Source organism: Myotis lucifugus, unplaced genomic scaffold (assembly GCF_000147115.1).
Source record: "Myotis lucifugus unplaced genomic scaffold, Myoluc2.0 scaffold_362, whole genome shotgun sequence".
Lineage (NCBI taxonomy): Eukaryota > Metazoa > Chordata > Mammalia > Chiroptera > Vespertilionidae > Myotis > Myotis lucifugus.
In genome coordinates this window covers 24,378-52,072 of record NW_005871410.1, presented here as the reverse complement: position 1 = coordinate 52,072, position 27,695 = coordinate 24,378, and the positions used below count along the sequence as shown (strand labels likewise).

The following is a 27,695-nucleotide window of genomic DNA, read 5'->3' as shown; positions in this document are numbered from 1 at the left end:
TAGCTGAAGTCAGTAGAAGTGAGACATTGAAGGTGCTGGCACTGGAGAAGAGGAGAGAATGTGTGCCACTTCTTCAAGAGCACAAGGTAATCTAATCCAGATATTTGGAAACTTTAGCTCGAGAGAGAGAAAAGGCTTCTATTCATTTATGAATAAAAAACTGTTAGCTAGTAGTGAATTATGGGGCACTAACTAAACACCATGCTGAATGCTAAGTCCTTTACGTGCACATTACACTTAATTCTCACAAAAATGATTAGGTATGTGCTATTGTTAGCCCCATTTTATAGATGAGGACACTGGGACTTAGGTTAAATAACTTGCCACAAATTGCACAGCTAATCCTATATAATAAAAGCCTAATATGCAAATTGTCCCCTCGACCAAGAGTTCGGCCGATTTGACCAGGAGGCGGGGCCATCCAGCCAAAACGCAGGAAGAAAGGCCCTGGCCGGTGACAGTGGCATGCAGTCGCGGGGAGGGAGGTCCCACCCAGCAGCCAGCAGCTGCTAGGGACCCTATCTGTACACAAATTTCATGCACTGGGCCTCTAGTTAGTAATAAATCAAACTCAAACCCAAGTCCTTCAGAGCCTTTTGTAGAGATAAACAATGAAATATAGTAGGAAACAGTAGGATGAACTAAAAAACTTGGGACATTTATGGCTTCAGTTAAGTAGGATATAAAGATAGGTGCTCTAACAGTGGTGAAAGGAATGTGGAATAGACCTTAGCCTGGTATATTGAATGAGTCTATATCTTATCACATCAGGCATCTTTCTAAACATTTGTCATTCCTCTCTCTCTAGGTTTCAGGTTTCAACAAGAACAGAAATATATATATGACTATGCAGCGATATCAGAGGGCATGGGAACATCAGATAATACTTCATATGGAAATACTTAAGAAGAACCAAATTTTACTAGCCTAACACCTAATTCCCCTTATGGAACATAAATATAAAGTACTCTTTTCTTTTTTGAGCTATAGCCCTTCAAACCCTGATTACATTCGCTATACTTAAGAGATAAGTTATTCTGACTAGAATGACATATATTCTTGGCACAGAATTTACCCAATTAAGGAAGATTAAAAAGAAATAGAACATTGGACTAGATACAGTGGTCATAGAAAATACAGAAATTATTTCTGGTATTCTGAAAACTGTAATATTCTAACCATCACACTTAAATAAATATACTTAGGTGCGAAAATCTTCAGCTTGTTTTTCTTCCTTTTTGAAGTATCTTCTACTTGAGCAATCACATCAGGCAGAATTCCTTTCCCGTTAAAAAAGGGGAAAAGGGAGACAGTATAGCACAGTCTGTTTTTATTAGGAAAGCAATAGGCTTACTAGAAGCCCCAGCCCTAGTCACCTTAGACATCCTTGAACAAAACGAGATCACTGGGGCACCCTTAGCTGAAGAAGCTGGAAAAGCAAGAACCTATCAGTGGGAGGAGTAGAGGACTGGAGATGACTGTTGAGTCAAGGAAGAATCCACCACACCCTCCAGGTCTAAGCACCCTCTACTGCTGCCTGCCATCACACTTATCACACCGTGTCTTTAAAAATCTGTCTACAATCCTAACGACCAGAGCTTATAGCCCCAACTATAAAAAAAAATTAAACCTGGCCCATGTGACTCAGTGGTTAGAGCATTGACCTGCGCACCAAAGGGTCTCAGGTTTGATTCCAGTCAAGGGCACATACCTAGGTTGCAGGTTGGATCCCCTGAGGGTTGGGGTGCCTGCAGGAGGCAACCAATCAATGTGTCTCTCTCACATCTATGTTTCTTTCTCTCTCTCTCTCTCTCTCTCTCTCTCTCTCTCTCTCTCTCTCTATCTGTCTCTCCCCTTCCCTCCCTTATCAATGGAAAAAATTTCCTTGGGTGAGGATTAACCAAAAAACAAACCCCCCCCCCCCACACACACACATACACACAAATCAGCAGTAACAGACCTATTGTATTTAAGAAAAGCAGATTTATTGAAATATAATTTACATATAAATTCACCCATTTGAGTGTTGAGTTTTGACAAATGTAATTTTCACAACAATTAAGACATAAAGCATTTCCATCACCCCCAAAATGTGCATCTTTGCAGTCAATCCACTCATTCCACCCCAAGCCCTGGAACTTCTGATCTTTCAATCACTACAGTTCTGCCATTTCTAGGAGGCCATATAAATGGAGTGATACTACATGTAGCCTTTTTTGGTCCAGTTTCTTCCATTTAGCATAATGTTTTTGAGAGTCACTCTGTTGTTGCTTGCATCAGTTGTTCATTCTTTTTAAAATGACAATTGTATGATTAAACCACAATTTGTATATCCATTCACCAGTCAATGGGCATCTGGTTGTTTCCAGTTTGGGATCATAATGAATACAGGTGCTGTGAACACTCATATCCTCTTCTTTATGGGGACATGTTTTAATTCCTCCTGGGAAATACCTGGGAGTGTAATTGCTGAGGCAAGCAATCTATATATATAAAACCCTAATATGCAAAGTGTCCCCTCGGGAGTTCGACCAACTAGGAGTTCGATCGCTTTCTATGATGTGTGCTGATCACCAGGAGGCAGCACGGAACAAAGGAAGGCCCCGGCCGGCAGCCAGGGAAGGGAGGCCCCGGCCGGTGGCCGGCAGCCACTAGGGACCCTACCCATGCACGAATTTCGTGCACTGGGCCTCTAGTAACTATATATTAACTATTTTATAAGAATGTTTTTCTAAAATGACTGTACCATTTTGCATTTCTACCAGCAATGAATTAGTTTCAGATGCTCCACTTGGTTTTGTCACTTGAGGTTGTCAGATGTTTCATCTCAGTGGTTCTAGTGGATGTATAGTGAATGTTTTCATTGTGACTTTAGCTTGCATTTTCCAAATGCCTTATGATGTTGAGGATCTTTAATGTGCTTACTCGCCTTTGGATATCTTTTTGGGCAAAGTGTCTGTTCAAACCTTTTGCCCACTTTTAATTAGTTAAATGTGTTTTTTGTTAAAAGATTTTAAGATATATCTTAAAAACAAATCCTTTATGAGATACTGTTTTGCCATTCTGTGACTGGTGCTTTCCTTTTCTTAAACAATGTCTTTTTGGGAGAAAAGTTTTTAATTTTAATAAAGCCTCAGTTACAATTTTTTTTCTTTATTGTTCATGCTTTTAGTGTCTTGTCTAGGAAATCTTAAACCAAGGTCACAAAGGAGTCCTTATACAGATTTTATAATTTTAGCTCTCACAGTTAAGTATATCATCCATTTTAAGTTAATGATTATATACTAAAGGGTGTCCCAAAATTCACGCAAGAAGTAATTTTGATAGAAAACACAGGTTTGTAATTGAAAATTGAAAATTTTTTATTGATTCATAAAGTATATAGTATAGGGTTATGTATGGAATAGCATATCAGGTAAATGGCCTCCACAGCTTTACTGGCACATACACAATTTTGTTGAAATTTTCCATGACCGTTTTGCATAAATGTGGCTGAATTTCGTTGAACACCAAAATGGGAAATAACAGGACCAGGAAATGACTCATGCAGTAATTGAATTGTGTCTCGGGCTGAAATTGTCGCATTTGTGGTTCAGAAAATCCACGAGTGATTGTTGAGAAACAAATGCATCCACAACGTGTCACTGTTTGTTGCAGATTTGGGGCTGGAGGCATCATTGGACCATTCTTCCTCGAAAATGCGACTGCTCAGGCAATAACAGTTAATGGTGCTTGCTATCATGACATGATAATCCAGTTTTTTGTGCCTAAATTGCAAGATATGGATGTGGGCAACATGTGGTTTCAACAAGATGGTGCCACATGCCATACAGCCCGAGAAACAATTCAATTACTGCATGAGTCATTTCCTGGTCATGTAATTTCCCGTTTTGGTGATCAGAATTGGCCGCCCAGATCATGCAATTTAACGCCGTTGGACTTTTTCCTTTGGGGTTTTTTGAAGTCTAAGGTTTATGCCAACAAGCCCACAACCACCCACGCCTTGAAGGAGGAAATTGAGCGCTGTATCAACGAAATTCAGCCACATTTATGCAAAACGGTCATGGAAAATTTCAACAAAAGAGTGCATATGTGCCAGCAAAGCCATGGAGGCCATTTACCTGATATCCTTTTCCATACATAACCCTATACTGTATACTTTATGAATCAATAAAAAATTTACAATTTTTAATTATAAACCTGTGTTTTCTATCAAAATTACTTCTTGCGTGAATTTTGGGACACCCTTTAGTATAGTGGGAAGGAAGGTTTGAAATTCATTTCCTTGCATATGTATATACACTAGTTTTTAGGAAGACTATCCTTTCCCTATTATGCTACCTTGGAGCCCTCACTGAAAATGGCATATATGCGAGTCTATTTCTGGATTCTTTATCCTGTTCCATTGATCTTTGTGTCTTATCTTTATGGCAATACCATTTTTGTTATTATGGATTTAGCTTAAGTTGACCAAACTAGTTTTTTTTCTTCTTTTTGTTAATCCTCACTTGAGGATATACTTTTTTCCCATTGATTTTTAGGGAGAATGGAAGAGAGAGGGAAAGACAGAGAGAAACATCAATGTAAGAGAAACACATCGATTGGTTGCCTCCTGCATGTACCGGGACCAGGGCCCGGGCCAGGGAGGAGTCTGCAACCAGGGTACATGCCCTTGACTGGAATCAAACCCAGGACCTTTTGGTCCACAGGCTGACACTCTATCCACTGAGGCAAACCAGCTAGGGCTTGTTTTTTTTTTCTTTTCAAAACTGTTTTGGCTATTCTAATTCCTTTACATTCCCATACAAATTGTACAATCAGATTATCAATTCTCAAAGAAAAAAAAAAGCCTGATGAAATTTGATTGGATTGCACTGATTCTATATATCAATTTAGGAGAGAGATGCCATCTTTTTTTTTTTTTTTAATATATTTTATTGATTTTTTACAGAGAGGAAGGGAGAGAGATAGAGAGTTAGAAACATCGATGAGAGAGAAACATCGACCAGCTGCCTCCTGCACATCTCCCACTGGGGATGTGCCCGCAACCCAGGTACATGCCCTTGACCGGAATCGAACCTGGGACCTTTCAGTCCGCAGGCCGACGCTCTATCCACTGAGCCAAACCGGTTTCGGCGAGAGATGCCATCTTAATAGAGCATATTAATCCATGAATATGGTACATCTCCCTGTATATTTAGGCCCTTGGTTTCTCAGTAATGTTTTGTAAATTTTAATGTATAGGTTTCATATCTTTTATAAAAATTATGCCAAACGCCCTGGCCAGTGTGGCTCAGCTGGTTAGAGCATTGTCCCAGCACCAAAGAGTTACCGGTTTGATTCCCAATCAGGGCACATGCCTAGGTTACAGGCTCGATCCCCCATCAGAGTGTGTGTACAGGAGGCAGCCAAATGATTTTTCTCTCATACCTCGATGTGTGTGGCTCCTCTCTCTCTCTCTCTCTCTCTCTCTCTCTCTCTCTCTCTCTCTCTCTCTCTCTTTCTCTCTCTCTCCCAATCAGTAGAGCATATCTATCCTTGGGTGAGGATTGGGGAAAGAAATTATGCCAAACTATTTTTTTATGCTATTGTTTTTACATTTCAGTTTTAAACTGTTCATTGCTGGTGATAAAGAAAATTTCAGACACTTAATTTCCTGATCGAGTTGACTTTTATTTAACAATTCATAAATTGGAAAGCATTAAGTCTAGAACACAGGAAAGAGTTTCCAAGGGTTGTACAAAGTGAGAGAGTTTCATAGACCAAAGTGAGCAGGAACAAGAGTTACACTGGGCATTGTTCATTGTTACACAGGGGTACTTTCCTTATACGGAGCAAAGGGAAGCTTGGAGCAGGGTTAGGTAACTTGTGCTAAGCAGGCAAGTGCTCATTGGTTGGCACAGAGCTATGTTTTCTGGGAGAGCTGAGCACAGGAATTTAGTTAAGCTTTCGTTTGCTGACATGGGGTTTAGCATAAGCAACTCCATCTTGGGCATAGTCAGGACATTTTAACACTAGTACACAGAAATATTATTGGTATTTTGTATATTGACCTGTATCATAATTACCTTGTTAAACTCACTGGTTCTAACTTTTTAATTACAAATGTTTTTTTTTTTTATTTTAGATTTTAGAGACAGGAAGGGAGAGGGAGAGAAAGCATCAATGTGAGAGAGAAACATCGATACATGCCTCCACTGGGGATTGAACCAGCAACTGAGCCACTCAGGCAGGGCTGGTTCTAGACTTAAAAAAAAATAGACTCTTTAGAATTTTCTACATAGGAGACATCATCTGCAAATGATTATAACTGTACTCCCTTTACAAACTGTCTTTTTATTCCCTTTATTATTATTATAATAATATATCTTTTTTTTTTGCCTTAGTACAATGTTAAATAGACCTGGTAAGAGTAGCATTCTTGCCTTCAGTTTATTACATCGATTGATTTTCAGATATGAAGCCAACCTGCTATTCCTGGAATGATGCCATTTGGTCTTTTTTTTTTTTAATCCTCACCCACGGATATTTTTTTCCATTGATTTTTTTTCCCCCAGAGAGAATGGAAGTGAGGGAGGGAGGGAGGGAGGGAGGGAAGGAGAGAGAGAGAGAGAGAGAGAGAGAGAGAGAGAGAGAGAGAGAGAAGAGAAATGTTGATGTGAGACACATGGATTGGTTGCCTCCCACATGGAGAGAGAGAGAGAGAGAGAAAAGTTGATGTGAGAGAGACACATGGATTGGTTGCCTCCCACATGCACCCTGACAATGGCTGGGGAACAAATCTGTACCCCAGATAGGTGTCCTTGACTGGAATTGAAACCATGACCCTCCCATCCCCAGGCCAACTCTAACCATTGAACCGCGCAGGTCAGGACTGCCATTTGGTCTTTATATATTGATGGACTTGATTCACTAATATTTCTAAGAACTTTTGCAACTATGTTCATGAAGGCCTACTGGTCTTTTGTTTTCTTTTTTGTAATTTTTGATATAAGGATAATCCTGACCTCATAAAATGGGCTCTTCTAATATCAGTAAATTTGTGCAACATTTGGATTAGGATTATATCCTCCTTAGAAATAAAAGCCATTGACATATCAGGGTTAAATATTTTTTTGTCCTTTTCATGCCTTGAATTTGTTTGAGAGGCTCATGAAATCCACCTGTTCATGGTGTTTTACACTGCAGTAACTTAAAACAAATCTGCAACCAGCTGATTACCCTTTTCTTTCTTAAAATACTTCCAGCTCTTACAATCATGGATATTTTAAAAACATTGTTTAAGAAATAAGAAATTTTAATTCTAATAGTGTTAATAAAGAATTTTAACTCAATAGTGAATATTCAAACACCAGGAAACACTAGGAGACAATATATCAACCAAATATTAAGATTTACTAGCAAGGTTAACATTACATAGAATCAGGTTTCAAAAGTGTCAATTGAAGAACATGTATTGCTTCTGAAACTCATTTCTTGCAATACCACTGATCAGAGCTAACATTACAAAGGGTATTACATATGTGTCCTTTTCTTCCCCCGCCCTTGACAATACCCCGGCCTCCCCCACCCCAGGTATTGGCAAGGATCTGGAAAAACTTGAGTTCTTGTGTACAAGTCCTTCAGTTGATCTCCTACCCCTCTCCTTCCTGCCCCCCAACCCTCCCCAGCCTTCCCGCTGCAGCTTGACAATCTGTGTGAGGCAGCTCTGCCTCTGTATCTATTATTGTTCAAAAGTTTATAATGGTCTCTATTATCCATGAATGAGTGAAATCATGTGGTATTTTTCCTTCATTGACTGGCTTATTTCACTTAGCATAATGCTCTCCAGTTCCATCCATGCCGTTGCAAATTGTAAGAGTTCCTTCTTTTTTACAGCAGCATAGTGTTCCATCGTGTAGATGTACCACAGTTTTCTAATCCATTCATCTACTGATGGGCACTTAGGCTGTTTCCAGATCTTAGCTATGGTGAATTGTGCTGCTATGAACATATGGGTGCATATATCCTTTCTGATTGGTGTTTCTGGTGAAACTCATTTCTTGCAATACCACTGATCAGAGCTAATATAAAGTATACAATCCTTTTGTTTGCAAGAATGACTCACCCACACCCATTAGAAGGACTACTATAAAAATAACAGGTATTGGTAAGGATCTGGAAAAACTTGAGTTCTTGTGTGGTGTTAGTGGGAATGTAATATGGTGTAGCTGCAATGAAAAACAGTATGGTGGTCCTCAAAAAAACTTAAAAATAGAACTATCATATGATCCAGCAATTCCACTTTGGGTATATACCCCAAAGAAGTAAAGGCAAGGACCTAAAGAGATGTTTGTATAGCCAAGTTCACAGCAGCATTATTCAAAATAGTCAAAAGGGTGAAGCAACTCGTGTGCATCAACATATAAATGAATAAGCAAAATGTGTTATCTATACATATAAAAGCCCAGCGACTGAACGGCGAAACGGCCAGTCACTATGACGCGCACTGACCACCAGGGGGCAGATGCTCAATGCAGAAGCTGCCCCCTGGTGGTCAGTGTGCTCCCGCAGTGGGAGCAGCCGCTAGCAGGCCCAGGGTGAGGCTGAGTCTCTGCACCTATCAAATACCTGAGACAATCCAGACTCTGGCCTGACCCTACCAGCTGATGCAAGCCCACTAAGGTGTGTTCTAGAAAGAGCATAGGTGGATGGCAAGAGGGGGCGTGACTGTGGACCCCCCGGGGAGGCTGTCCTCATGGCTGAGGTTCCTGGAGCATGGCTGCCCTGAACATCCCCGATGGTGTCACTGACCTGGCATCACACATCAAGGACATTCATCAAGAGGCTTTGGGGTGCAAAGCTTTCCGCCAGGTTCCTCCAGGACACAGAACACACCTTTACCCAAGACATTACCCTGAAATATCAGCTCAGACTAATTTCCTTATTCAGCAGCCGCTCAGAGGATGGGTCCACAGCCTCTAGGCTGACTGGGATGAGCTGCGCTCCCACAGCAAGCCAATCCCCCACAGGCCACGCCCCCACCAGTGCACAAATCCGTGCACTGGGCCTCTAGCATACAGATGATGGATTATTCAGCCTTAAAAAGAAAGGAAATTCTGACATACAACAACATGGATGAGCCTTAAGGACCTTATGCCAGTTAAATAAGCCAGTCACAAGAAACAAATACTTTATGATTCCACTTATAGGAGGTAGCTAGAGTAGTCAAATTCATAGACAGAAAATAGAATGGTGGTTGCTAAGGGCTGGGTGGAGGGGAATATGGGAAGTTGTGGAGTGGGTTTAGAACTATAGTATCACAATGTGAAAAGACTGCTGGAGGTTGGCTGTACAAAAGATGAATGTACTTAATACTACTGAACTATGCACATAAGAAAATGGTTAAGATGGTAAATTTTATGTTATGTGTATTTTACAATTATAAAAAATAGTGATTCACGTATTAGTAGCAGACCAGCTATGAAAACACATTCATAGCATAGCAAAATCATGGCCATTCCTCTCCCATATGTTTCTGTCCTGGTTTGGAAATACTGACCTTAATCTTCAACACTATAAGTCAATGTTTCATGTTCTCACCATGTCAGTGACAAAAAAATTATCTTCAGACATTGCCAAATATCCTCTGTGGGGGTGGACTGGGGTAGGTGGAGAGAAAAACCACTCCCTTAGAATCATACACTGTACACTAGTGTAGAAAGAGAACAATTGTACATATTGCTGTACATTCAAAAATTATGCATGCTTACTTTATAGGTAAAGGAAGGGATTTTTTTTAGGGAATTATTTTCATTATGAGATTTACACCTTACTCACCAAATTCTGAATCTAATCTTTGTGAAAACTTTGACTCTACTGTATATATTTATGCAAAATTCATTTTTTTCAGAAACTAGACAAAAGAGCCTGAAACTCTGAAGAGGAGTGATTGTTGTTTTTTGTTTTGTTAATCCTCACCCGAGAATATTTTTCCATTGGTTTTTAGAGAGAGTGGAAGGGAGAGGCAGAGACAGAGAGAGAAACATCGATCTGAGACACATCAATCAACTGGTTGCCTCCCACATGCACCCAGATCAGGGCCAGGGACTGAGCCTGCAACCAAGGTACATGCCCTTGACCCCGAATCGAACCTGAGACCCTTCAATCCGTGGGCCAATGCTAACCACTGAGCAAACTGGCTATGCTGTTGTTTTTTTAATTAAAAAAATAAACATGTCCTTGCGTGGCTGGAGTGGCTCAGTTGGTTGGAGCATCGCCCACTGAAAGGTCGATCCGTGGTCGGGGTACGTACGGGAGGCAACCAATTAATGTGTCTCTTTCACATGGATGTTTCTCTCTCCCCCTCTCCCTTCCTCTTTCTCTAAATATCAATAAAAATGTATCCTCAAGTGAAGATTTAAAAATATTAAAAATAAATAAAATAAACATGTCCTCAACAAAATATTAGCAAACTGAACCCAGGACTACATTAAAAAGATCATACACCATGACCAAGTGGGATTTATTACGGGGATGCAAGGTTGGTACAATATTCACAAATCAAATGTGATACACCAAATAAACAAAATGAAGCATAAAAATAATATGATCGTATCAATAGATGCAGAAAAAGCATCTGATAAAATCCAGTACCCATTACTGATAAAAACTCTCAGCAAAGTGGGAACAGAAGGAACTTACTTCAATATAATAAAGGCCATGTATGACAAACTCACAGCCAACATCACACTAAGTGGTCAAAAACTGAAAGCATTTTCCTTAGGGTCAGGAACAAGTCAGGGATGTCCGCTTTCACCACTCTTATTCAACACAGTACTGGAAGTCCTAGCCACAGTGATCAGACAAGAAGAAAAAAAAGGCATCCAAATTGGAAAGGAGGAAGTAAAACTATTATTATTCATAAACTAGAGGCCCAGTGCATGAATTTGTGCATGGGTAGGGCCCCTTAGCCTGGCTGGTGACTGAGGCCCATTGGGGCCATCTCGCCTAGGGCCGGCCGGCCTGGGGGGAGGGACCGCAGGAGGTTGGCCGGCCATGGGAGGTTGGCTGTGGGAGTGCACTGACCACCAGAGGGCAGCTCCTGCATTGAGCGTCTGCTCCCTGGTGGTCAGTGTGCATCATAGCGACTGGTCGACCAGTTGTTCGGTTGTAATGATCGCTTAGGCTTTTATATATATAGATGACTTGATACTGTACATAGCAAACCCTAAAAATCTCACCCAAAACTACTAGAACTGATAAATGAATTCAGTAAAGTAGCAGGATACAAAATTAATATTCAGTAATCAGTGGCATTTTATACACCAATAATGAACTCTCAGAACAGGAAACAAAGAAAACAGTCCAATTTACAACTGCATAAAATAATACCTAGGAATAACTTTAACCAAGGATGCAAAAGACCTGTAGTAAAAAAATAAGACACTGAAGAAAGAAAGTGAAGGAGATACAAGTGGAAGCATATGTTGTGTTCATGGATAGGAAGCATTAACATCATTAAAATGTACATACTACCCAAAGCAATCTATAGATTCAATATTATAGAACTAGAACATTCCAAAAATTTATATGGAACCACAAGAGAATCAAAATAGCCACAGCAGTTGTGAGAAAAAACAAAGCTGGAGGTATCATGCTACCTGATATCAAACTATAAAAGGCCATAGTAATAAAAAAAAACATGATACATAAAAACAGACATATAAATCAATGGAACAGAATAGAGAGCCCAGAAATAAACCCATACATGCCTTTATGGCCAATTAATATTTGACAAAGGAGGCAGAAACATACAAGGGGGTAAAGACAGTCTATTTAATAAATGGTGTTGGAAAAATTAGACAGGTACATGCAAAAAAATGGAACTAGATCACCTCCTTAAACCATACACAAAAATAAACTCAAAATGGATTAAAGACTTAAATGTAAGTCAGAAAACCATAAAAATCCTAGAAGAAAACATAGGCAGTAAAGTCTCAGATATTTCTCATAGCAGTATTTTTTCTGATATATCTCAGGCAAGGGAAACAAAAGAAAAAAATACACAAATGAAACTACATCAAACTAAAAAGCTTTTGCACAGCAAGGAAAACCATCAACAAAATGAAGACAACCCATGGAATAGGAGAACGTATTTGCCACTTCTCTAAAGAGGACATACAGATGGCCAAAAGACATGAAAAGCTGCTCAACACCACTAATCATCACAGAAATACAAATTAAAACCACAATGATATATCACCTCATGCGTTAGAATGGACACCATCAATAAATCAACAAGTGCTGGCGAGGATGCAGAGAAAAGGGGACCCTCATGTACTGTTGGTGGCAATGCAGATTGGGGCAGCTACTGTGGAAAACAGTATGGAGTTTCCCCAAAAAACTAAAAATGGAACTGCCTTATTGCCCAACAATTCCACTCTGGGAATATATTCAAAGAAACCTGATACACTACTTTGAAAGAACATATGTTCATTGCAGCATTATTTACAATAGCCAAGGTTTGGAAGCAACCCTAGTGTCCATCGGTAGATGAGTGGATAAAAAAAACCTGCAGTACATTTACACAATGGAATACTACTCAACCATAAAAAAGAAGGGACTCTTGCCCAGCTGGTGTGGCTCAGTGGTTGAGCATCAACCTATGAACCAGGAGGTCATGGTTTGATTCCCGGTCAGGGTACATGCCCGGGTTGTGGGCTTGATCCCCAGTGTGGGGCTTGCAGGAGGCAGCTGATCAATGATTCTCTCTCATCATTGATGTTTCTCTCTCTTTCCCTTCCTCTATGAAATCAATATATATATATATATATACACATATTTTAAAAGGGGACTCTTACCTTTTGTAACAGTGTGGATGGATCTAAAGAGTATTATGCTAAGTGAAATAAGCCAGTTAGAGGAAGACAGTACCATATGATTTCACTTTTATGTGGAATCTGATGAACAAAATAAACTAACAAAATAGAAACAGACTCAGACACAGAGAACACTGACAACTGTTAGAGGGAAGAAAGGTTGGGGATCTGCGTGAAAAATGTGACAGGGTTAAGAAAAAAAAGTAGACACAAACAATAGTCTGGTGATTGCCAGAGGGAAAAAGGGGTAGGGAAAGGTGGAAGAGGGGAGAGGGGAGGTAAATGGTGGCAGAAAGTCTTGACTTTGGGTGGTGAGTGCACAATGCACTATGCAGATGATGTGTTAAAGAGCTGTACACCTGGTTTTATTAATCAACTAGAGGTCCGGTGCATGAAATTAATGCCCGGGTAGGGTCCCTAGGCCTGGCTGGAGATCAGGGCCGATCTGTGGGGCGACTGGTGGAGTGATCGGGGGGGGAGGATGGGGGGACTTAGCTGGCACTCACCTTGGCTGGCCTGGCGCCGCCCGCTCACCGGCCCCACACTCCGCTGCCACCCGCTCACCAGCCAGCCCTGCCCCCTGCTGGCACCGCTGGTCACCTCCCTCAGTGGGGCGACCGGTGGGGCGATCGGGGGGACCCCTCTGGCACCCGCCTTGGCTGGCAACAGCTCCTGCCCCTTGGTGGTAAGTGCATGTCATAGTGACTGGTCGTGCCATGGTTCGGTTGATTTGCATATTAAGCTTTTATTATATAGGTTATCACCCCAATAAATTCAATTAAAAAAAGGAAAATAAGCATGTGGTATACTAACTTCACATTTAAGATACCAGGATCTTCATATTTGTCATATTCTAGTACCCATCTTTTAGACTTTAGAAATGTCAATTAGATTTTTCTCTAGGCCAGTGGTCAGCAAACTGCTCTAGGCCCAAAAAACATTCATTTGCCTTTCGTCATGGGGTAATTAAGAAGTACTCCCAGACTGTTTAGACTGAGATGCGCCTACCTGGCTGGTTCTGTGCAGCAGGCTCCCCAGTTCACACCCCTTTGTTGCCTGCCTGGCCCAGACTGAGCTCTGTAAGGGTGGCTGTGCCCTCTTTGCTCACGGCTGCTTCCCTAGGACCCGGCACCATGCCTGGCACACAGAACACTCAAAGATGTGAATAACATGAATGAGTCTTAGCACACATTTTTAGAATTATTTATTCAGAAACAGTAACAGTAAAGAAATACATTCAATAGTCCTAAAATAAATCTATATAAAATATATAATTTCATTAAGGTGCAATTAAAATGTGAAATGGCATTATATCTCTATATTTCAAGCCAGTACACTAGCATTCCATATTTTTAAAGACCAGCTTACTTAAATCTTTAGTAAGTTCAAAGTTTTTTCGTTTTGCATTTATTTGCTTTAGACCATTTCAAATTCTTAGCATTTCTAAGTGTACATATTCTAAGTGTATGCTATAATAACCATGGATTTACGTACCTACTGATGAGGGAGATACTTTGGGGTGGTATGACTAGCACAGAGAATGGTGGGGTGGCTATGATCTCCTTGATCTGGACAAACTGTTTAGTCTCAATTTATTAGCTTTTCTAGTAGCTTCTCTACGTGGTTTCCACTGCCAACTCTACTAACCTATGGGTTTCTGCTTTAACATCTGTCTATAAGGGAAATGGTGAAACCTTGGACTTGCAGAAGGCAGCGGGTAGGAGTAAAACACACCTCCCCTGCAGCCCAACATGAAGCTGGGACACATGAGGAGGGCAGCCTCAGGGAAGGGGTCCAGGAAACATTCTGCCCACCAGCACAGGAGGACACTGAGGAAGGGTCAGTCTTGGCCTGGGAGTCTCCTCAGTATTTACACTCTGAGGTCAGGAAACTCAGAAGCCAAGAAATTAACATCCAGTGGTTCTTAGTAACAGCCCTGGGAATATGACATAAGACACAAAATTTATCTCGAAGGAATTATTCTTAACACAGGTCACGCACGATCCCCCCAGAGAAAGCCTTGCTGAAAATAAGCTCACTTTTCAAACTTACAAAATACACGGGTAAACAGTCTACAAATATATATAAGGACCAACACACACAAACAACAGGAACTTGATTTAATAGAGCTTTTAGCCTATAAAACAGGGATGTTTAATTAAAGTGATTAGTGACACAAAAGGAACTGAAAAGTTTTTTTAAAAGGACATCATGAAACAACAGGCAGATCTGAAGAATGATACACAGCTAGAAATTAAAAGCAAATTTTGAAAGAAGAAACCCAATGAATAATTTTAAAAGGAGATTATACAGATAGCTGACAAGATAATTCATGACCTAGAAGACAGAGATGAAGGCATCACAGAAATATAAAGTAATGGAAAACACAGATGGGCTTAAAAGGTAAAGAGGATAGAATGAGTAGGTTCAATATACATCTTTTTATAATAGTAATCATACTTGAAGTTTTTTCTCCATACAACTTTTTTTATTCAGTAACATTGAGTGATCTTGCTACTAAAAACCCAAACCTATTAAATGCTGCTGTTTCCAACATTGTTTCTTATTTTTAAGGTTGTTTTTACCCTGATATATAGATGGTTACAATTTTGAATTTTTTTCTTCCTTGTATATGTTAATATAAAATAATTTTCATTCAAATGTAATATCTGGGAAACAAATGTTAATTAAAACCAGTGGTTCTAATATATAAGGCAGGAGAAACTGTCAGTGATATTCCGGCATTCCTCTGCTTCCATTTTCAGCTAAAGCAAAAATAAGTCAGTGACTCTACGGGAAATGATACAGGCATGAACTTGAGGAGAAAAAAATAAATGTTTAGCCTAGAAGTAAAGCATGAATGATAATTATTTCTAAAGTGTGCAAGTAGAGATGTCCCTTGAGACCTCAAAGCAACTTTAGGTGACTGAAGCGAGTATGAAACACTTTTTAAACAACACAGTAAGTAGTTTGCTTAGCTAATATTAATACCATATATTCAAAGTATGGAGGTGGGTCAAAAATAATGGCCAACAGATAACCTCTGAAGGTTGAGTTCAAGGGTATTTCATATGCCAAATATCACACCCAAGCTTTCCATCCTGGGAAAAGCCGGCTGAGGTTTTTGGGGTCCATGGCCTGTTGTATGAGCAAATTCACTTGTCCATCCACACTGAGCACAGTTCCTTCCTCCACTCCTTTTAGTTTCTCTTGTAGTCTCATCAAGACACGCTCAGCTACTTTGTTGAAACTCTGGTCAATTTCACTAATGACAAAAACACAAAGGTGTTAATGAGGTGGAACAGCTCAAAGGGCCTGGGGAATAGGAAGATCTGAACAACTGACTATAGCTCTTTCCTAAAATCCGCTCACCTGAGGTTTCGTTTGCACTCTCGGTCATCTGCATTGGGCGTGGGGTGAAGCTCAGTGTCATCTTCCAGCCTCTGCTGTAAATACAAAGCTTTCAGAGGATTCATGGTCCAGTCAAAGAGAGGATCGTACAGGAGGACCTAGACAGAGAGAACAGACGGATCAGAAGAACAATGTGCATTGATGGGGTTCGCTATAAACAGCATAACCAGTATTATAAACATAACAGCGGCCGGTCATACGGCAGTCGACTGCAGGAGGGACAAACTTATTGCACAGGCTTCTTGTTTCCTTACGGAGGAAACTACATGACATAATGCTCCGGGCTTCTTATCCCGTTCTGGAGTCACTCTTCCTCCCTGGTGGGGGTAGATCTTGACCCATGTTTCTTTACTGGGTGAAACTAACCTATTAGAAGGGATAAGCACCAGTCACTTCCTTTCCTTCTCTCTCCTGTCCTGGATAAGGGCATGTACTCTGCAAGCCCTGTTCTCCCTCAGGTGGGACAGGTTAGGTCATGGGAGGTGGACAGCACTAACAAGACTATATGGATCTCACTCGCAGGCCATGTTCTCCAACAGTTTTATCAGTAATAACCTGACATTTTGAACTCCATCCTATTCTAAGGCTTTTTCTCTCAGTTCCAACTTTGAAGGGAGAAAAAAAAGGTATAATTTATTGAAAGCTCCTCAATACCCAAGGTCTAGTGTTATGGTTAACATCTTAAGATACACATGGAGCCCGGCTGGTGTGGCTCAGTGGTTGAGCATCGATCTATGAACCAGAAGGTCCCAGTTTGATTCCTGGTCAGGGCACATGCCCGGGTTGTGGGCTCCGTCCCCAGTAGGGGGTGTGCAGGAGGCAGCCAATCCATGATTCTCTCTCATCACTGATGTTTCTATCTCTTTCTCCCTCTCCCTTCCTCTCTGAAATCAATAAAAACATATTTAAAAAAGGAAGGAAGGAAGGAAGGAAGGAAGGAAGAGAGAGAGAGAGAGAGAGAGAGAGAGAGAGAGAGAGAGAGAGAGAGAGAGAAAGAAAGAGAAAGAAAGAAAGAAAGAAAGAAAGAAAGAAAGAAAGAAAGAAAGAAAGAAAGAAAGGAAGGAAGGAAGGAAGGAAGGAAGGAAGGAAGGAAGGAAGGAAGGAAGGAAGGAAGGAAGGAAGGAAGGAAGGAAGGAGAAAGAAAGAAAGAAAGAAAGAAAGAAAGAAAGAAAGAAAGAAAGAAAGAAAGAAAGAAAGAAAGAAAGAGAAAGAAAAGGGAATGCATCTTTATTCAGCCTTGGGTACAGCCTTTTATTTAAATTATCAACATACTACTGGGATCCCCTTGGTAGCAAAAATCCGTATTGCCACCAGCATTCCACAGATCTCCGTGGTTCATAAGGTGGACACAGGACCTCCCTAACAGACTGTTAATTTCACTCTACACAGGATACACCCACCCTTGTTGACCACAGGCTCAAAGGTGAATGTTGGTGAATTGGACTAATTCTCAACCCTGGCTGCATAGAGTTTTTAAAAAATACAAATGTTCGAATTTGGTTAGCATCAATATTCTGTAAAAGCAGTCCAGGGGATACTGAAGTCCAGCCAGGGCCAGCACCACCAGGTTAATGGAACAAAAAGCTAAAGGATGTGAGGGAGGCATGCCCAAGCTCCACGTCCCATGCTTCCCTGAGGAGGAAAGACTCCCTGTCTCTGCTGCAGATACTCGACCAGGGTGGTGAACGCCTGCCTTAGTTGCCCAGTTCTCGCCGGGGAAAGCTAAGGTCATGAGCACTGGAAATGTGCTCGACTTCCTCCCCTTTCTGCCGTTTAGCATGAGGCAGTGAGCCTGGTGCAGTGTGCATGCCCCAAGGTTGGACAGCAGGGAACACCGGCTGCAAGCCAGTTTGCACTTGCAGCCATGCCCCTCCACTACCAATGCTGACTCTGACCTCCATCTGCCAGACTAAATGGTTCTGAACCTCGGGGTGGGAGATAACTAATGATTTCTCTTAATCCTGCAATGGAATCCATTCTGAAAACAATACAAAACGAGAAGGCTAAGATATAAAAGTGCTGAGTTATGTAATAAAGACTAGAGATGACTATTAGGCTGTAACACGGTAAGAAGCTGGAGGGAACTGGAGCCATTCTAAACCACCATTCACCCATGTGTGCAAGCCCCTCCCCTCCTGCAGCCCACATCACTCCACCACACGGAAATGAGGCATTCATCCTCAAATCAGTGACCTGCTAACAGCCTGACAGGTAGAGAAATAAAGACTTCCTTAAATATACTTTACCTCCACAATGGTTAGCAGTGTTTCCTTAGAGTTTCTCATCACCTCCATGGTTTTCTCACAGCATCTACAAGCACATTGTAAATATGGGTTTTGTTATACACCAATGTTTTCAAATCCATCTATGTATGTATGTATGTATCTATCTATCATCTATATTCATGTGTAGTATACTGAGATGATCCTTATTAATAATTTCCAAGTTAATATCTCAAAGAGCATAGAACTTGGCAGAGTGGGCTTTCAATAGATGTATCTAAAATTAATACAAATATATATCTAAATGGAACAGAATAGCCGAAACCGGTTTGGCTCAGTGGATAGAGCGTCGGCCTGCGGACTGAAAGGGCCCAGGTTCGATTCCGGTCAAGGGCATGTACCTGGGTTGCGGGCACATCCCCAGTAGGAGATGTGCAGGAGGCAGCTGATCGATGTTTCTCTCTCATCGATGTTTCTAACTCTCTATCTCTCTCCCTTCCTCTCTGTAAAAAATCAATAAAATATATTTAAAAAAATAATAAAATAAAAATAAAAATAAATAAATGGAACAGAATAGAGAAACCAGAAAGAAACCCACTTATATGGTCACTTAATCCACGGCAAAGGAGGCAAGAATACACAGTGGGGAAAAGACAACTTCTTCAATAAATGGTGTTGGGAAAACTAAACAGATACATGCAAAAATATAAAACTGGACAATTTTCTTGTACCATATATAAAAGTAAACTCAAAATGGATTAAAGACTTAAGTATAAATCTTTAAAAGCCATAAAACTCCTAGAATAAAACATAGTCAGTAAACCCTTTGATATGAATCTTAGCAATATTTTTTTGGAGATGTCTCTCCAGGCAGCAGCAACAAAAGCATTATGGAACTAAAAAGCTTCTGCACAGCAAAGAAGACCATCAACAAAACAAAAAGACAACCTAATGATATACCAGATAAGAGGTTAATATCCAAAATATATGATGAAATCAACTCACAAATCAGAAAACAAACAATCCAATTAAAAATTGGGCAGAGTACCTGAACAGACATTTCTCCAAAGGCATACACAGCAGAACAAAAGTAGGTTTACAGTTGTTTGTATGGAAACTAATACAATAGTTAATAAATAATACAGAAATAAATTGTTTTTCATAAATCTATCTTTGTCCCACTGGAAATTAATATATGATAATACAAAGAATTAAATCTGTGTTTTGCATATTCACAACTCTAAAACTACTTTAGCTCTACCCTGTACAGAGAGCCAACAAACATATGAAAAGATGCTCAACATCACTAATCATCTGGGAAATGCAAGTCAAAACCACACGAGATATCACCTCACACCTGTCAGAATGGCTATTATCAAATGTCAACAAACAAGTGTTGACAAGGATGTTGAAAAAAGGCAACCCTTGTGCACTGTTGGTGGGATTGTAAATTGGTGCAGCCACTGTGGAAAACAGTACAGAGGTGCCTAAAAAAATTAAAAATAGCACTGCTATACAACTCAGCTATTCCACTTCTGTGTACTTATTGAAATAAAAACACTAATTCGAAAATATATATGCACCCCCTATGTTCACTGCAGCATTTACAATAGCCAAGCTATGGAAGCAACTAGGTGTCCATCAATAGATGAATGGATAAAGAGGATGTTATATATACACACAATGGAATATTACTCAGCAATAAAAAAAGAATGAAATCTTACCATTTGCAACAATGCAAAAAAACACACAACTGGATCACTCTTTTATATCATACATAAAAATAAACTCAAAGTGGATTTTAAAAACTTAAATATAAGACCTAAAACCACAAATCTCCTAGAAGAAAACATAGGCAGTAAATTCTTTAACATCAACCCCAGTAATATATTTTTAGATGTGTCTCCAGAAGCAACAGCAACAAAGCTGTTACGTAGATCTAGAGGCTAAAATAAGTCAGACAAAGAAAGACAAATATCCTATGATTTCACTTATGTGTGGAATCTAAAAAAACAAAATCAACAAAACAAATCAGAGACAGACTCATAGAAACAGAGAACAGAGACTGATAGCTGTCAGAAGGGAGGAGGTGGGGGGAATGAATAAAAAGGTGAAAGGGATTGAGAGGTACAAACTTCCAGTTATAATATAAACAAGTAAAGAATAAAATAAAATAAACAAGTCATAGGGATGTAATATACAGCACAGGGAATATAGTCAACAATATCATAATTTTATATGGCGATAAATTTTAGATTTATCATGGTGATCGCATAGTAAGGTATATATATAAATGTCGAACTCTTACATTATACACCTGAAACTAATGAAGTATTGTATGTCAATTATACTTTAATAAAAAATATATATGTGTGAATATAAGAATAATACAATACTATGAAATATTTCTTTCAGTCATTAATTACTGTGGTAATTATTAGAATCTGCCCCATTAAAAATTGAGTACATAGACCTATGCAGGGAAAATATAGGGAACTGCACATTTCTTTTAGTAGGCACTGGAATTGGCTCATAAGCTCCTTTGGGACCGATTATACGCCCACCGATGAGCACCTGAGAGGAGTTCCGAACATTAAAAGGAAAGTTAGTCAAACAGAGGCATTGAAGATAAAGGTGGGCAGCTTCCAGAGGTTAGGAAGGACAGTACGCCTGATATATTGGGTGAGGTCCCAGGTGACCTGAAAGAAGGGGAAACAATTGCTATTCTCAGCCAGGGTCTCTTCCTTAGTGCTGGCAAAGCACTGGCATGTAATTCTAGCAATGAATTCTATAATCTATAAAAATCAACAACCCAAATAACTTTGACACCTAAAATCATCTGCCCTATCTTACATCACTTACCTTCTGAAGACACCTTCAACACCAGTAATGCCCATCCCATCCACAATATCTCTGGTGAGTCTAAAAGGCACTGTTTCAGGAGTAGGAAGGATTTTACCCTGTTCAAAAGCAACCCCTAAGAGAAAAACACAGTGAGGTTAGGAGGTTCCATAGCTAATTGACTTTCCTCCCAAATGGCACGTGAACTTTGTAGAGGCACCGAATACTCTGTCACCTATATCGTCTCAGTGCTACAACACACAGTAGTTCACTCCATTTCTGCTCAGCCCAGCTTCCTCATCTCCACCACTGTTAAAGAAACATTTACTACTTCTTGACATAATTAGAGAAATATAGGTTCAAGGATGGTTTTAAAAAAGAAGTAGTTACAGGTAGAATTTAAAATGCAGAGTATATATATATATATATATATATATATATATATCTTTATATTTATAATATCTTTGATCTCTTTCTAATGGAATTAAATTTTATTCTCTCTTAGAAAACCATCTATGTGGATTACATTGTAGAATTTCTAATTTCTTAAAACTGTACCTTCTTAGAATTCTTAAATTCTACATTCTAATCAAGACCTCTTCTTCTGTACACTTATTTAATAGTCTTCAAACTCATTGAGATTTCTAGTCTATTAGCCTCTCTTCCTTCCCTGCTTAGCCCAGAGTATAGACTACAAAGTTGATTACTCTCACTAGTACCTCAAATCTCCTTGCCCCACCACACCTACTATTTCTAACTAAAACTTCAACTCCAGGGATGTTCAGGATTGGTGGAAGAAGTCATATGGAGACACTATTGGCTCCACTACAAATTTAGGATTATCACCTTAGGAAAGTGACCCTTAAACTGCTTTGCATGTCTTTTTACTTCTCCCTTTCTACAACTCTTGGTCTCATTTTCTTGGTACCTGTTTTAGAATTTTATTGTTCTTTTAAGGTTGATTACCATCCCTCTGATTATTAGCAAGTAAACATGCTTTCTATTTCTCAGAAATAACAGAAGAGTAAATACAATTTTCCTAAAATTCTCTTTCCCTCTAGCTTCTGACTTTCCTATTAGCACTCATCCTTTCCTCCTCTTAGCAGAAAAGCTCACATGCCTCCAATGTAAAGCCAATTCTACCGAGCATGCACTTTATAATTTCCCTTGCTGTTTTAATTTTATCTTTCCTGTATTTTATCAACATCTAACATGTTCATGCATCTCTCATATTAAACAAAGCAAACAAAAAACAGTCAAAACTAACCAAAAAAAGGAGTGAATATGTGTCTCTACATCATCTCTGTGGCAAATTTCTCCCACCCTACCCTCCCCTTCTAAACTTCTTGCGGGACAATTCCACATTCTTAGTCTATACATCTTTAACTTTCATTCGATCCTTGCCTTTTTATAGTCTCACTTCAACCATTCTATCCAAAAGTTACTTCCTAGGCCTCTAAGACTGATTGTTAAATACAAAGGCCTTTTTTACTGCATTCATCTTATTTGACCTTTCTGTATCGGCCACTACGGACCACTTCTTCCTTCATAAAAATGTTTCCTCCAGATACGCCCCCCTCCTAGTTTCCATGACTTATTGGTTTTTCCTGTTTTTCTTCTGACTCAGCCTTTTCAACACCAGCATTCCTCACACCCCATCCTTGGTCTTCTTTATCACGGCGGATGCATGAGTTCAGAACCTCCTCCAGTCCACTCACTTCACCTGAAATCTTGCTGAAAGTTCCACGTCACTATGCTCAACTTCTTTGTTCTCCTATATATTAAACTGCCTACTCCATCTGGAAATTGCAAAACTAAACTTACTGCTTCCTTATTCTTTACAAAACCTGCTCTGCTCCTTACTAGAAACTTCAGTTCCCCTGGAGCCCCCCTCCCACAGTTCCCACATCTAAGATCACTGGTGCAGGTTACCGCAAAAAGTCCCCCAAATCCAATGCTCTGGTCTTCACAAATGTCGTCCAAATCTTCAACCTCTCTTGTCTACACTACTATAATACCAACTAACCTGCCTTCCCGCAGCCAATAAATACTGCTCCCAAATTACCTTTCCAATAATCAAATGTAATCACGTCTTGCTTAAATATATCTTCATTTACTTCCCATTACTTAACAGATTAAAGTTGAAACTTCTTAGCTTGGCTTTTTACAGCCTCGTAGCAATCTATCTCTCATGCTACTCGATTACATGCAGGCTCTACTCTGGCACACTGACTGTCTCCCCATTCCTATAACATATACATCTTCTTTGGTAGGAAAACAACATTTCTTGATGACTAGTTATTAAACAAAATAAAAATACGTATCTTTTATGACTTACCTAAATCTATATGTACAAGTTCTGCTGATTGCTCATTTATCAAGATATTCTGTACATGTCTATCACCAAGTCCAAGTATGTAACCAACTGGGGGAAAAAAACAAACCTGAAATCACTGATATCATCTATTTCTAATAACATATTTAGTCATAATTTCAACTATTATCATTGACTACATAATTTTAAGTAGCTTGGGCTTTTTAGCCTACTTAATGAAATCATGTTCATAGCTGGCCATTTTGAATTGAAGTCAAATCTCACCAGCTATTTTCATTTATGCTGCATTTTATAAACTCTAGATAACTTGCTAAAAAGTTTCCCCCTTACAAATACAGCACACACTTAAAAATATTAGTACTTTAACATTGGTGTGGTTAAAGTTGAGACCATTATTTACCAGGACCAAGTGCATATGCATTCAAGTATTTATTGAGTAATTCATGAGAAAATTCTTCATTCTTCAGTGAAACTTTCTTCTGCTTGGTTATATTTAATACAAATTAATCATTAATTCATTTAATCAGGTATATACCTAAAATAAAACCAACTAATTTCTATTTTTAAGACAGATTATGACATGACTTAAAATACCTTTAACCTAAAAAAAAACACTAGGTTGTTACAAAAAAGACACCACATAGGGAGTCAGGATGGCTCGCTCTGTCATTAACAGGGCCTACTTTCTTGTTTATAACCTAAATTAGTTGAATCAGATAAACGATCCTCAATGTAGAATAGAAGAGAATTTCATAATTATCTAAAAAAATTTTTAAACATACATGCCCTGCCTTCTTGGGGAATGGTCCCGAAGTGATGGAGGCAGTGGTCTTCAGTTAAAAGCCAGTGGATTAAAAGATAAAAGATCTCTGATGTTCTTGTTAGCCCGCATACTCTATGATTTTGTTAACTGCTCTATCTAGCCTTTCCAATCTCTTACAAATGAAAAAAGCAAAACAAAGTCAAAGTACATGTTGGACACTGAATATTTAAATAGATATCATTATTTCTATTCTAAAAACAAAATCTTATTAAACAGAATCAATCATTGGGTGATAATATGGTATTATAGAGGTTCTGCACAAAGAACACTAATAATTAAAGGAAATAACTTACATGCAGTTATCATGCATTTTATTATTTTCCAAAGGAAATCTCAGAAAATAACACAGTGAATTCAGGAAGAGAAAATAAACCATATTCACTATTAAACAAAAAAGAATAACCAGTCTTGTTTCCCTACCTTGGGGCAGGAGAAGTCTCTCCTGCAAATGCTAAGAGCTACAACTAGAAGCTAAGAATCGGGATGAGCCCAGCCAGCATGGCTCAGTGGTTGAGCGTCAACCTATGAACCAGGAGATCAGGGCACATGCCCAGATTGCAGGCTTGATCCCCAGTCAGGGGGGCACGCAGAAGGCAGCCAATCAATGAGTCTCTCTCATCATTGATGTTTTTATCTCTCTCTCCCCTTCACTTCCTCTCTGAAATCAATTAAAAAAATATTTAATTAAAAAAAAATCAGGATGAGCCCTGGCTGGCATGGCTCAGTGGTTGGAGTGTCGCTCGTGCATCGAAGGGTTGTAGGTTCGATTCCCGGTCAAGAGAGCATACCTGGGTTACGGGCTTGATCCCACATGCTGGAGGCAACTGATCAATGTGTGTGTGTATGTGTGTGTGTGTGTGTGTGTGTGTGTGTGTCCCTTCTCCCCCTCCCTTCCACTCTCTGGTATATACTTGATGAAATGAATTAATGATTTAAAAAAAAATCAAGATGAACAAAAAACTCAATGATCTAAAGATGAAAACAATTTAGTTAACAACCACTATCAATAACATCATCCCCTGCAATTAAGAATGTGGGAAGTGTGAATTTACTAAAATGTGTAAGATTACCAATAGAAGAAGTAGCCACACTGCGAGTATAGGCCAATCGTTTCTCAAACCAAACAGCTGGGTCCAAGAATTTTTCCATGCAGAAATAACGGAACACTGGTTGAAAATTCTTACAAATATCCATGAATGTTTCGTATTTCTCTTCATAAGACTTCTTTTGTGCATCCTTTAAATAGATCAAATATAAAATTATTTTCTCAATATTGTGTTCAAGTAATTTAAGCCCACTAAGAGTGTCTATATGGAAAATAGTATGACAGACATAAAGGTAATAAAAAGATAAGGTATCTCTACTCTCAAGAAGCTAACACACTGGTCAGGGAAGCAATTAATAACAAGTTCTAATACCTTTAGGGTTTTCATATTAGTGGAAGGATGCACACTAACTTGCATGATCCTGTAATCTATGTGAAAGGAAACACAAATGACAAAGGTAGTTCCAGACAGTCTTAGGTGGTGTTATGGCACTAGGTACTAGGGGTGGGATAGGAAACAAAAAGGAGGAAGAATGGGTCACTGATGGATGGCAAAGCAGCTGACAAGTGTCAGACCTGGCTTCTAACATACCTTCCGGAAGCAGAGCTTGTCTACTTCACTGGGCCTACTCTCACCTATGTGCTGATGACTTCCAAATCTCCACCTTTGGCCGGGACACCTTCATTAAGCTCCAGCATGATGTGCTTCCCAACTGCCCACTCAACATCTTCACTGGGATCACTTCCAAATCCAAACTAATCCACCTTCTCAACTGTGGCAAAGCTCAGCCACTTCCTCTATTTTTTACACTGTAAATGGCCTCTCCGTTTACCCCAACACCCCAACCAGAAAACTGGGTGCTACTGACTACGTTTTCACCAATCCCACTTCTAATCAGCAACCAAATCCTACCTGTTCTGCCTACTTAATATTTCTCATATGTACCCCCTATTCTCCATTCCTATTGTTTATGAATCTTAGTTCAGATCCCCTGTCTCATGCCTTTAGTCGGAATTTTTGAAAACATAACCCACAGTGCTGTCGGAGTTATCTTTTTTTTTTAAATGTTTTAATTGATTTTTAGAGAGGAAGGGAGAGGAATAGAGATAGAAACATTGATGAGAGAAAGAAACATCAATGGCTGCCCCTCACTGGCGATCAAGCCCTCAACCCAGACATATGCCCTGACTAGGAACTAAACTAATGACCTCTTGGTTCATGGGTCCATGCTCAACCATTGAGCCACGCAGGCTGGGTCAGAGTTAGCTTTCTAAAATGCAAATTTGATATTAACATTCTTCTCAAGGGTTCTCTATTGCCTACAGGACAAAGTGCACATTTCTTAGCATATAATGCAACCCTCTATTTTTTGACTAATGACTACTGATTCAATATCCTATCTGCTCCTCCTCAAAGACTAAGGCTGTGCTGTCTTTAACTGCATGTTCACACCTCCTTCTCTTTGCTTGTATCTCCTTCTGCTTGAAGACAAATTCATTTACAAAACTTGCCTCAAACACCATCTCCTCTATGAAGCCTTTCTTGAATCGGATTCTCTCCATGCCCCATCCCAGGGAGAACTAACCACTTCCTCCTCTGTCCTGCACTGTACCCTCTGTACACTGAACAATGAAAGGAGAAGTAAGTGGACTTTAGAGTTGTAGAGACAAGGTTCAAATCCTTGCTCCACCACTTATTCGCTTTGACCTTGGGCAAGTGAAGTTCTCTGCATTTCTTCTCACCTTTCAATGGGATGAGTACAATGATTAGTCATAACATCTGTGAAATTTCAGATTTGTGAAAGCTCACCTGGTACAGAGGAGGCATTTAATAAACACTGCTGAGAGTGAATGCCAAATGACCAGTGTAATGTGGCAAATGTCTTAGAAGCTCTCTATATTAGTTTCAGATAAAAATTATTTCATAATGGTTTTGTTTTAGTGTTTTGTTTTGTTAAGAATTAGCATACATTGAAAAATATTAAATTTCTCATCAGACAAGAGTTGACATTACAGTTTAAAAACCTTCATTTTCCACTCATACAACCTTTTATTCTGGTGAGCTTTCTTTCTTTTACTTAGTATCATTAGCAATTACCTGCTGAAATTAAAACTGTTTATATTCTGTATGTGACAACCTTGAGCTTTAATAAACTAT

At 39.5% G+C, this 27,695-nt stretch overlaps 2 protein-coding genes across 2 annotated transcripts in view; one reads left to right on the top strand and one right to left on the bottom strand.

Annotated features, from left to right (window-relative positions):
* CUNH11orf65 (chromosome unknown C11orf65 homolog) overlaps positions 1 to 1,200 on the top strand; it is a 69,480-nt gene extending 68,280 nt beyond the window's left edge. The window contains exon 9 of the mRNA XM_023764917.1: positions 809 to 1,200. Coding sequence (XP_023620685.1) covers positions 809 to 906 — 98 coding nt within the window. The 3' untranslated portion in view covers positions 907 to 1,200. The remainder of the gene's footprint in view (positions 1 to 808) is intronic.
* A 13,775-nt stretch (positions 1,201 to 14,975) lies between these two features.
* The window catches only part of LOC102433924 (serine-protein kinase ATM-like), a gene marked incomplete at its 5' end in the record, with an annotated part of 35,870 nt that continues 23,150 nt past the window's right edge, over positions 14,976 to 27,695 (bottom strand). The window contains 6 exons of the mRNA XM_023764918.1: positions 14,976 to 16,125; positions 16,233 to 16,369; positions 18,518 to 18,581; positions 21,356 to 21,470; positions 23,673 to 23,759; positions 25,563 to 25,728. Of these exons, the coding sequence (XP_023620686.1) occupies positions 15,942 to 16,125; positions 16,233 to 16,369; positions 18,518 to 18,581; positions 21,356 to 21,470; positions 23,673 to 23,759; positions 25,563 to 25,728 (753 nt within the window). The remainder of the gene's footprint in view (positions 16,126 to 16,232; positions 16,370 to 18,517; positions 18,582 to 21,355; positions 21,471 to 23,672; positions 23,760 to 25,562; positions 25,729 to 27,695) is intronic.